The sequence below is a fragment of the Ovis canadensis genome, chromosome 21 (assembly GCF_042477335.2).
Source record: "Ovis canadensis isolate MfBH-ARS-UI-01 breed Bighorn chromosome 21, ARS-UI_OviCan_v2, whole genome shotgun sequence".
NCBI classification, from domain to species: domain Eukaryota; kingdom Metazoa; phylum Chordata; class Mammalia; order Artiodactyla; family Bovidae; genus Ovis; species Ovis canadensis.
This window is the reverse complement of record NC_091265.1, coordinates 33,336,987-33,349,642: the sequence shown is the minus strand read 5'-3', so window position 1 is coordinate 33,349,642 and position 12,656 is coordinate 33,336,987. Positions and strand designations below refer to the sequence as shown.

Below are 12,656 nucleotides of genomic sequence, written 5' to 3'. Positions count from 1 at the left end.
CCTGATGCAAGAGACTACTCACTGGAAAAAACTCTGATGCTGAGAAAGTTTGAGGGCACGCAAGTATGTCAAGGCTGTATATCATCACCCTGCTTATTTAACTTATATGCAGAGTACATCATGAGAAACGCTGGGCTGGAGGAAGCACAAGCTGGAATCAAGACTGCCGGGAGAAATATCAATAACCTCAGATATGCAGATGACACCACCCTTATAGCAGAAAGTGAAGAGTTTCTAAAGAGCCTCTTGATGGAAGTGAAAAAGAAGAGTGAGAAAGTTGGCTTAAAGCTCAACATTCAGAAAATGAAGATCATGGCATCTGGTCCCATCACTTCATGGGAAATAGACGGGGAAACAATGGAAACAATGTCAGACTTCATTTTTTGGGCTCCAAAATCACTGCAGATGGTGACTGTAGCCATGAAATTAAAAGACGCTTATTTCTTGGAAGGAAAGTTATGACCAACCTAGACAGCATATTAAAAAGCAGAGACATTACTTTGCTGACAAAGGTCCAACTAGTCAGGGTTATGGTTTTTCCAGCAGTCATGTATGGGTGTGAGAGTTAGACTATAAAGCTGAGAGCCGAAGAATTGATGCTTTTGAATCGTGGTGTTGGAGAAGACTCTTCAGAGTCCCTTGGACTGCAAGGAGATCCAACCAGTCCATCCTAAAGATCAGTCCTGGGTGTTCACTGGAAGGTCTGATGTCGAAGCTGAAACTCTAGGCTACCTGATGTGAAGAGCTGGCTCATTTGAAAGACCCTGATGCTGGGTAAGACTGAGGGCAGGAGGGGAAGGGAATGACAGAGGATGAGAGGGTTGGATGGCATCACTGACTCAATGGACATGAGTTTGGGTGGGCTCCAGGAGTTGGTGCTGGACAGGGAGGCCTGGTGTTCTGCAGCTCATGGGGTTGCCCAACTGAGCAACTGAACTGAACTGAACTGAAGAAGGAGGCAACAGAGGATGAGATGGCTAGCTGGCATCACTGACTCAATGGACACGAGTTTGAGCAAACTCTGGGATATAGTGAAGGACAGGGAAGCCTGAAATGCTGCAGTCCACGGGGTCACAAAGATTTGGACACAACTTAGTGACTGAACAACAACAACAATATACTTTTTTGCATAGTGAATGCACCAATTTACATTTCTGGCAATAGTGCATGAGGATTCCTTTTTCTCCACATACTTACAAACTTTTGTTATTTGTTGTCTTTTTGATAATGAGCATTCTAACATGTGTGAGGTGATATTTTACTGTGGTTTTGATAAACATTTCTAATGAGAGTGATGTTGGGTATCTTTTCATATGCCTGTTAGCCATCTGTGTGTCATTTCTAGAAAAATTTCTATTCAGGTCCTCTGCCCAGTTTTTTATATTATTTTTTTTTATGTTGAGTTGTATGAGTTCTTGGTATATTTTGGATATTAGCCCCTTATCAGACATATCATTTTAAATATCTTCTCCTTTTCAGTAGGTGGCCTTTTTGTTTTGTTGATGGTTTCTTTCACTGTGTAAAAGCTTTTAGTTTGACGTAGTTTTTGTTTATTTTTGCTTTTTAAAAATAACTTTGCCTGAGGAGATATATCAAAAAAGTGTATATATATATATATATAAATAATGCTGAGTCCAATCTCAAATGCTTAAAGTTTCTTCTGTAAGTTTTATGGTTTCAAGTCTTATATTTAAGTCTTTAACCTATTTTGAGCTTGTTTTTATACACTGTATGAGAAAATAGTTCAGTTTTTCCAACAGCATCTATTGAAGAGGCTGCCCTTTTTCCACTGTACATTGTTATCTCCTTTGCCATAGATTAACTGACCATGTAAGTGTGGATTCATTTCTGGGCTCTCTATTTTGTTTCAGTGATCTACATGTCTGTTCCAGAATCATACTGTTTCGAATACTTTAGCTTTGTAGTATAGTTTGAAATCAGGGGATGTGATACCTCCACCTTTGCTCTTCTTTCTAAGACTGCTTTGGCTATTTGAGGTCTTTTGCTTCTATACAGATTTTAAAAATATGTTATAGTTCTGTGAAAATCATCATTGGGATTTTGATAGGAATTGCACTGAATCTGCAGATTGCCTTATGTAGTATGGTCATTTTAACAACAGTATTTATTTTTCCTTGTGTGACAATATTTTTTCACTGTTCATGACAATCATAGATCAAAATTTACTTGATATGGTTAATAAGTGGACAATGCTTAAAGGCAAGTGTGTACACAAAGTTACTTGGAAGGAAAAAAATAACATGCAGAAATGAAAAAATTCACTGATTTGATCCTTCTAACTGGTGTTTAGTAATTTAAAAATGAAAATGTTTTGCAATTAAACCTCTCTTCAATAAAATTAAGAGGTATCAAAGTTATTTTTGATAATGTGCTGCAAGAACCAAAAGTAATAATAAGCTAGAGCCTATTAAAGATATATCTGAAATTTGAACCTGTATTTAAAGTACAGACATATTCCAGGATCATACATGGCAACTGATACACAGCTGGCTACATTCAAAACGGCTTCTATTTGGAGTACTTTCAAAACCTAGAAACGTAAAGACAAGAAACTGGGTTTAGCCATCATATTCAAGAAAATGAAAAAAAACCACAGAATGAGAAAAAATATTTGTAAATCAGGTATCAAATTCTTATATGATTTGATATCTGATATCAGATAGATACCAGTTTATCTGTTATCAGATATATATCAGTTTATCTGATAAGAGACTTATATCTAGAATATATAAAGAATTTTTATAACTAAACTATAAAAAGAGAAATAACTAAAATAACTGAAAACATGAACCAAGGATTTAAATAGACATTTCTCCACAGACGACATCTGAATGGCCAAGAGGCATGTGAAAAGATGCTCAACATTAGTCATGGGGGCAATGCATAATAAAAACCATAAAGACGTCACTTCACACTCAATGAGTATGTAAGTCCTTCAGTCCTGTCTGAATCTGCAAGCCCGACTATAGCTTGCCAGGCTCCTCGGTCCATGGAATTCTCCAGGCAAGAATAATAGAGTGGGTTGCCATTCTCATTTCCAGGGCATCTTCCCAACCCAGGGATGAAACCTGGGTGTCCTGTGGCACGATAAAAGACATATAACAAGTACTGGCAAGGATGTGGAGAAATTGGAATCTTTATACACTGCTGGTGGGGTTTTAAGTTTGGTGCAGCCACTGTGAAAAACAGTCTAACAGTTCCTCACATGGTGAAACTTACCATGTGACCCATCATTTCCACTTCTAAGTACCCATCCAAGAGAAATGCAAACATGTTCACACAAATACTTGTACTCAAACAGTCATGTGAACATTATTCTTAACAGCCAAAAGAAAAATCAACCCAAATTTCTATGACCTGCTGAATGGATAAACAAACGTGTTATACTCATAACATGGACTGTTATTCAGCAACAAAAAAGAATCAAATACTGATACATGCTACGACACTGACAGACATTGAACGTATTATGCAAAATAAAGTAAACCAGTCACAGAATGCTATATATGGTGTGACTCCATTTATATGAAATATCCAGAATGGGAAAATTCACAGACACATAAAGCAGACTGATTACTGGTGCCTACGGTGGGAGAGAGGATGGTGACTGCTAATGGGAAAAAGCCTCTTTCTGGATGATTAAAAATATTCTTAGATTATAGTGATGTTCAAAAACCTGAAAATATACTAAAACCCACTGAATGGTATATTTTAAATTGATGAATTTTATAATAAGTAAATCTCTCAATAATAAAATTCTTAAAAATCTGGGTTTGCTGTATTTAAATACTCATTGAAATTCTAATAAAGTTGATTTTCACCATTCGTTTATTTTTACTTTAGCAAACTATTCATAACATGGCTTAAAAATATTTATTAAAAATAAGGTTCATTACTCCCAGATGGTAAATGGTGCTGAATATTTTCTTAGAACATTGAGGATTAGTCAATCTTCTTAAATAAGTATTTAGATTGTTAGTAATTTTTCATTAGTAAAAAGTTGATTTCAACTGTTTTTTTTTTTTGCTCATCTTTACAGAAATTGTCAGATCATTTCCTTAAGAATAATTCTCACTGCAAAAGTATTTCTCTAGAGAGGCTGTACTAGTTTATACTTCTAATAGCAATGTTCAAAAGAAAAACATGTTTTATCCTGAAATATGCCTGACTTTGTGGCTTTGTAAAAATATATATAAAGGGAAAAAAACACCTGCAACAAAACTAAAAATCACAAAACCAATAAAGAAAACAATAATAATCAAAAATCCTTTTAAATACATTAGGCCAAGGCTTCCTCTAATTCTGGGTTTAACTGACAAAAAAATGGAAAACTTTATTACATGACATCTCGTAAGTATAAGTTTTACAATTTAGGGCATTTCTAATTCTTTCAGAACAGACACTCAACTTACACTGCACTGTTTCTAGGCAGACTGTAATGAAAACACTTAGCTTTCGTTTATTTAAAAAACATTTATAGCTATGTCTGCTGAAAGGGCTTAAAATCAATAATCCCTCAGCAGCAGCAAGATACTAGTGACTAACTCTTATTTTCTAAATACCATTTTCCAAGAAAAGGAATCAGGGCTTTAGAAGAAATGGCTGATTCTGAGATCAGGGTAGAGAAAATTAAAAAATATGGTTGGGATAACTGCGAAAACATGAAGCAACCAAGATGTCCTTCAGTAAGCGAACAGAAGGATAAACCATGGTACTTCCAGTTAATGAAATACTCAGTTCAGTTTAGTCGCTCAGTCATGTCCGACTCTTTGTGACCCCATGGACTACAGCACTCCAGGCTTCCCTTTCCATCACCAATTCCCAGAGCTTACTCAAACTCATGTCCATTGAGTCGGTGATGTCATCCAACCCTCTCATCCTCTGTCGTCCCCTTCTCCCACCTTCAATCTTTCCCAGCATCAGGGTCTTTTGCAATGAGTCAGCTCTTTGCATCAGGTGGCCAAAGTATTCGAGCTTCAGCATCAGTCCTTCAAGTGAGTATCTTTACAACTGACTGGTTGGATCTCCCTGCAGTCCAAGGGACTCTCAAGAGTCTTTGCCAACACCACGATTCAAAAGCATCAATTTTTCAGCACTCAGCTTTCTTTATGGCCCAACTCTTACATCCATACATGACTACTGGAAAATCCATAGCTTTGACTAGACGGATCTTTGCTGGCAAAGTAATGTCTCTGCTTTTTAATATGCTGTCTAGGTCTGTCATAGATTTTCTTCTAAGAAGCAAGCATATTTTAATTTCACAGCTGCAGTCACCATCTGCAGTGATTCTGGAGCCCAAGAAAAGAAAGTCTGTCACAGTTTCCATTGTTTCTCCATCTATTTGCCATGACGTGATGGGACCGGATGCCATGATCTTCGTTGTTTGAATGTTGAGTTTTAAGCCAGCTTTTTCACACTCTCTTTCATTTTCATCAAGAGACTCTTTAGTTCCTCTTCACTTTCTGCCATAAGGTGGTGCATCTGCATATCTGAGGTTACTGATATTTCTCCCAGTAATCTTGATTCCAGCTTGTGCTTCATCCAGCCCAGCATTTCATATGATGCACTCTGCATACAAGTTAAATAAGCAGGGTGACAATATACAGCCTTGATGTACTCCTTTCCCAACCTGGAAGCATTCCATTGTTCCATGTTGAGTTCTAACTGTTGCTTCTTGACCTGCGTACAGATTTCTCAGGAGGCAGGTCAGGTGGTCTGGTATTCCCACCTCTTTACGAATTTTCCACAGTTTGTTGTGCTCCACACAGTCAAAGGCTTTGGCGTAGTCAATAAAGCAAAAGTAGATGTAATACATCAATGTAATGAAATACTACTCAATGCTAAAAAGACATGAGCTGAAAAGATATGGAGTATTAAATATTAATACATATTACTAAATGAAGAAAATGTGAAAAGGCTACGTATTGTACGACTCCAACTCTATGACATTCTAGAAAGGGCAAAACTTTGGGGACAGTTAAAAAATCAGAGATTGCCAGGGATTAGGTGGGAGGGAGGGAAGGAAAGAGGGAGGGATGATTCACAGGAGCATACACTTTCAGAGCAGTGAAACTACTCTGTATGACATCACTTCTCCAAACCTATAAAACATACACTACAAAGAGTGACCCCTACATAAATGATGGACTCTGAGTAACAGTACTGTTTCAGTGTAGGTTCATCAATTACAGAACAGTAGAACAAACTAACAAAGGAAAAAATCTTGGTATCTAACAGTACCGGAGAATGAGGAGGTACTTAAAAGACAAAAGGACAGGGGCATGTGAAAGGGGTACAAGAATTAAAATACAACAATTCCCAACAACTAAAACAATCTGAGCAGTAAAGTAAACAGCAGAGCATTGAAATACAGCCTAAACCATACATCAGTCCATCCTGATAGAAGAGACAACATAAATAAATACATCAGAGCAAAGAGACAAAAAATCATTCATACAGATTAATTCTCAATACTGCCCTCACCGCAGGACATGGTGCATAATTCCATTTCCCACTTCCCAACCCCTCACTCCTACCTCCAGTAAGTGTGGGTACACTCAGTAACTCATTTTCAAAGAACAAAGCAGAGAAAAAGAAAAACAGTACATTTTCAGTGGTGAAACTTGGCAAGTAACACAAGCAACGAGTGTGAACGGCATCATATTGATACCAAGTCCTCCCTGACATGATGCATGACAAGAAGAGCATTTCACTTCTGTGGTATTCTTTCCACTCCCATGGCTTCCCCGAAATTTAAGAAAAATATGAGAAAAACCCAGACTGGCATACTTTCTACAAGCCATGAAAAATAAGGAAAGTCTGAGAAACCGTTATAGACGAGATGAGAACAGGGAAACCTGAAAACTAAATGTAATTCCCTGGTGGCTCAGATGGTAAACAGTCTGCCTGCAATGTGGGATAGCTGGGTTCGATCCCTGGGTTGGGAAGATCCTCTGGAGAAGGGCATGGCAACCCACTAAAGTATTCTTGCCTGGAGAATTCCATGGACAGAGGAGCCTGGTGGGCTATTGTCCATGGGGTTGCAAAGAGTCGGACACGACTGAGCAGCTAAGCACATCCTAAAGTGGATCCTGGAAAAAGGCACTGACGGAATGCCAATGAAATCTAAATAAAGTCTGGAATTTATAGTTAATAGTAGTGTGTTAACGTTGGGTTCTTAAGTTTTCACAAATGTACCACAGCAACGTGTAAGATGTTAACAATAGGGGAAATTGGGTGAGAGGTACACAAGAAGTCTGAACTATCTCTGCAACTTTTCTACATTTAAAAATTATTCAGGGTTTCCCTGGTGGCTCAGTGCTAAAGAACCCGCCTGCCAACACAGGAGACACAGGTTCCATCCCTGATCCAGGAAGATGCCACATGCTGAGGAGCAACTATGCCCCTGCACCACAACTACTGAGCCTGCGCTCTAGAGCCCTGGAGCCGCAACTACTGAGCCTACAAATCACAGCTACTGAAGTCGCATGCCCGGCAGCCTGTGCTCCGTGCCCGGAGGAGCCACCGTAATGAGCAGCACATGCACTGCCGCCAGACAGTTGGGCCCTGCTCTCCGAAACTAGGGAAAGGCCCGTGCAGCAACGAAGACCCAGCACAGCCAAAGATAAACAATAAAAAAGATCATTTTTAACAATGTTATTTTAAAAAAGTATTAAAAAATAGAAAGTTTATTTAAAACAACAACAAAATTAAACTTTAAAATGGAGCCATACACCCACTAAAGCAACACAGATATCCTTTTAGAAAATGTTAACCTTCTAAATATAGTGACCATTTACTCCATTTTAAAAGTCTGTTAAAAAAAATTTAGAAAAAAAATGCTAAGGAAAGTAAGACTAACAATTTCTTACTGAGACTAAATCACGCATTAATCTTAAACACGATGTACTGTGTACTAATAATACTGAAACTATTAAGCTAGGAATATTTGACTGCCTCTGTCAGAAATAACTTCATAACACACTAATAAATCCCTCATATTCTGTCCATTTAATCGTCTGTCAAGTTTCACAGTACCATGTATTCTGTGGTTCACTGTACTCTACTTGTAAAGGGGGAACATAATCCACTACTGATATTGTAACAGAAAAACTTGGCAAACTTATACTTTTCCCACATTATGACACATTTGAGGGAAATAAACCTTTTCTCTAGTTTATAGATAAAAAGAAATGAATAATGAAAGGTTGTTAAGAAAGGTTATCCTAAACTTGGATAAAGCTAATAGGGAGATAGGACATCCTTCCAATATAATACAAGGCTACAGACACACTCAAAGGTTATTTAATTACCCAAGAGATGAACTTTGCTCCATTATTCTATTTACTATTGAACTAAATAGCCCAGATTAGGTAAAGTTACTTGTTAACTTATAGATTTTTGTCCAGCAGATGTGCAAATCATTTCTGTTAGGCAGAAGAGAAAATTCTAAAGGTTAGAGTTAGTTGATCTGCAGGATATCAGCTACTTTGTAACTTATCTAGCAATCTTATTTTGAAATTCCTTTATTAAACTGCCTATTATTTCACAGCCTCCCAAATGCTCTTTGAACTAGTCTTACTATTTTACTTATTTCTTCAGTAATTAATAACCAAATAAAATATTTGATACATATTCACTTTATATTTCTATGAATGTTTTAAAGTTTTAAAAATTATACTGACAGGCACAAGAAACTTTCCATGACATGTCTGACATGGCCTTTCCCACAAACAATTCTGCAGTTCCTACAATCTCACAGAGCTATTATGATAATAGTTTTTCTATACCATATTCTGATAATATTTTCTATTATTTGGTCTCTGTAATTATCAAATAGTATCTTTCTTTCTCAAAGATAAATCAGAAAAGAATCTAAGTATATATTATTTTCAAGAATATCTTGGAATATCTTTATTCCACCATTGACATTCTTTATCCTGCCAGTAAAGTCCATCAAAAAAAAAAAAAAAAGCCAACACAAATACTATTTCCCCTCAGTTTTTCCATCTGCACATTTAAAAAACAATGGGAAATACATAAAGATTGCCTATTTTCAATGCAGCCATTTCCTAAAAAGGTTTTTAAGTCTCAAGCTCTGTATGAGAAAACAAAGATATTTATATTTGGGTAGAGATTCAGTACTTGTTGAGTCAGCATTAAGAAAATTACCCACAGAATCACAGAACATAAAATTTAAAGAGTAAAGATTTTCCTGTTTAATCTCTAAAAAAAAAGGAAATTGCACTGAAAGGATTATAGTGACTTTCCAGAGATTTGAAGACTGGCTAAAATTAATGGGATCTGACTTCTAACACTTTTTAATTGGTTACACATCATGATGATTGTGTGAGTTAATTTCCTTTATTTAAACCATAATTTTAAAAAGTTTTTTCTTCCATCTGTTCCAAGTACCTCTCATAATTTTCAGGTGTGAATTATAACTGTTTTTACTTTCATAAACATGATTAATTATACTTATATTTTGATTATATGTTTGAGATGTAAGCCAAAAAGATTAGTACAAAGAAAAAATAAATCACTTCATATTTCCAAAGTTATATTCTTCACCAAAAAAAGTGGATACTACCCTGATTTTTTTTAGTAAGAAATCTGGATATTGTCAAAGTGTCAATCTAAATGTACTTTTAGTGAACTGACGTGGACTAACCACAAACCTTAACTTCAATTTTTAGGTTTCAGCACCGGGAAAGGAAACATTATTACACTCTCACCCAACCCATAAACAGTAGCCCATTCCAGTAAAAGAAAAGAAAACTCTGTACCCTGACATCACTTCAAGATGAAGCTGTCCTGAGACAGTTAAGAAAACAGGAATATTGAAGAAATTCTCCTCAGGCACCTTTATTTTGCTTGAAGGCTGCAAAAGAAAACAGAGGCCACAAGAAGCTATTACACGTTCTGAACTGCATTCACATTTCTGTCACAACTAAAAATCACAAAGCAATTTAAAATATATGAGGACAGCTCATTCTCATGAAAAAAAGGCAGTTTTCAGTACACACTTAAAAGAGAAAATCCCTGCTTGGTAAGTGCTAAGGTCAAGGAAGTTTGCTCCATATTTTTGAAATGCACAACTACTAAAGGGCAAAGTACTTTGGTCATAAAATATACTCTTTCCTAAAAACTGATTTTGATTGAGGGGCAAGCTGAAGCAAGAAATTATGTTTTAAATGTGAAGCATTAGACAGTCTTTCACAATTCTGACCCATGACTAAAATTTAACTTTCACAAGGGAATAGCCTCTAAAAAATGTCTTGTCATATTATTAAATTGTTAATAATAATACATTTAACACAGATTTTAATAAACACATTATAAACCACAAACATGTTCGTTTCACTTAACCTTTATGACAACTAGGAGATAAGAAAAGCCAGACCTTATCTTTCAAAGATATGATGAACATTCACATTTAAAGATTTTTATGAACTTGTAATATAGAGTGATTAGTCCATTTGAAACTGGTCAGAAAAAAAAAAAAAAAAGAAACTGGTCAGAAACAAGCCAGTCAACATTTATTGACAGTTAAGATAAAAAGTTATTTGGAGGTCATGCATAATTTAAATAGTATAATTAAGAAACCTTCTGTATCAAGTGATGACTATTATATCCATTTGGAGTGAAGGAAGATAATTTACCTACTCTTATATTGCAAATTGTGATCTGAAAATGTTTCAGTGTAATGGTGCACTAAAACAAATACTGTAAAAGCAACCAAGCCAATATAAAATTTTCAATAGAGGAGGTAAGACTCCTTTTAAGAGGTGGAGTACCAACTACTGAGTTATAGAAACAAATGAAATGAAGGTATCTTATTTAATTCCCTTGGCTGTTCTAAAAATACTGCATATTGTGTATGGGTATGTGTGTGTATGAACATGACTGTCGTTGTTCAGTTGCTAAATTGTGTCCTACTCTTTGTGATCCCGTAGACTGTAGCATGCCAGGCTTCCCTATCATCCGCTATCTCTGTGGAGTGTGCTCAAACTCATGTCCATTGATGCTATCTAACCATCTCATCCTCTGCTGCCCTCTCCTCTTTTTGCCTTCGAAAGGAGAATGAATGTGATAGCTAGTGTAAAATTATCAAATGAAATTATTAATTTATTTTGTAACTGCCTATTATTTTTAAAACTTAACTTTGATCTGGTCCTAAATGCCCTATTATTGCTTTTTAAAAATTCATCATTGAGACTCATTATCACTTAAACTATATTGTTTCCAAGTCCTTACTCAGGACTAAAATACCTGACTTACGTTAGGATTTCAAAATAAAAGATGTGTTCTTTGATATGTCTTCATTATTTACTAAATGATTACATTTCAAGTAAGGCCCAGTACATTTGTATGAACATTATACTTTTTCCTTTCCTTCACCTCTTTAACTTCTTTCATCTGTAATTTGTATGGGTGTTTTATTGACTTCTCTAAAAGTGGTTTCTCTCATTTTGTGTATATGTAAAAAAATCTAATACTTAAGAGTTGATTTTACTCTCATTTATCAGCATTTGTACAAAAGGAAATCTGAGTTTCTTACAACTCTTAAATTCAACTGTTTTAAAGTTACAAACATATCACTACTTCACTATGACTTCCAGTGTCATATGGAAACATTTACTTACTGAAATGCATACTATTTTTAATAAATTACTTCCTTTTAGTTCTCCTTTACATTACAATAAATGCACTACAGCAATCTTTAAGAGCTTCTGTATGTTTTAAGTTATGCTATCTATAAATTTTATTTTAGGATATTAAAGGGAAATTATAAAATATTTCTTTTAAAAAGTAATTGCTGAGAGATATCAGCAAAAATGGTGGGGCAGGTAGCTTCAAAAGAGTTTGGTGGTTTCTTAAAAAGATAAACAAGGAATACTATATATACACAACACAAATTTTACTTCTAGGTATATGTCTAAAAGAATTAGAACCAAGTATTCAAAGAACAATATATTGAAAGTATCAAACACCTTCATGAAGTGAGATTGATCCCAGGGATGCAAGGATTTTACAATCTCAGAAATCAATCAATGTTACATTGATTGATACAGCATATTAACAAACTGAAGAATAAAAATGATAAAATCACCTCAAAAGATACATAAAAAGCTTCTGATAAAATTCAACATCCATTTGTAATAAAAACTCTTCAGAAAGTGGGCATGGAGGGAACATACCTCAACATAATAAAGGCCATATACGACAAACCCATAATGTCATAGTCAATGGTGAAAAACTGAAAACACTTCCTGTAAGATCAGGAACAAGACAAGGGTGCCCATTCTTGCCATTCTTATTCAATGTGATTTTGGAAATCCTAGCCACAGCAATCAGAGAAGAAAAAGAAATAAAAGGAATCCAAACTGCAAAAGAAGAAGTAGAACTCTCACTGTTAACAATGACATGATGCTATACATAGAAAATTCTAACCATGCTACCAGTAAACTGCTAGAGCTCATTGATGAATTCAATAAAACTGCAGGATAGAGAATTAATACACACCAACTGTTGCATTTCATATACTAACAAAGAAAGATTAGAAAGAGAGATCGAGGAAACAATCCCATTTACCATCATATGAAAACAAACAAAATTCCTAAGAATAAACCTAC

General features: G+C 35.5%; 1 protein-coding gene across 3 annotated transcripts in view; it reads right to left on the bottom strand.

Annotated features, from left to right (window-relative positions):
• NARS2 (asparaginyl-tRNA synthetase 2, mitochondrial) overlaps positions 1-12,656 on the bottom strand; it is a 131,361-nt gene that overhangs the window by 60,589 nt on the left and 58,116 nt on the right. For all 3 annotated transcript variants that reach the window (XM_069564958.1, XM_069564961.1, XM_069564959.1), the window contains one exon: positions 9,807-9,901. In XM_069564958.1, coding sequence (XP_069421059.1) covers positions 9,807-9,901 — 95 coding nt within the window. The remainder of the gene's footprint in view (positions 1-9,806; positions 9,902-12,656) is intronic.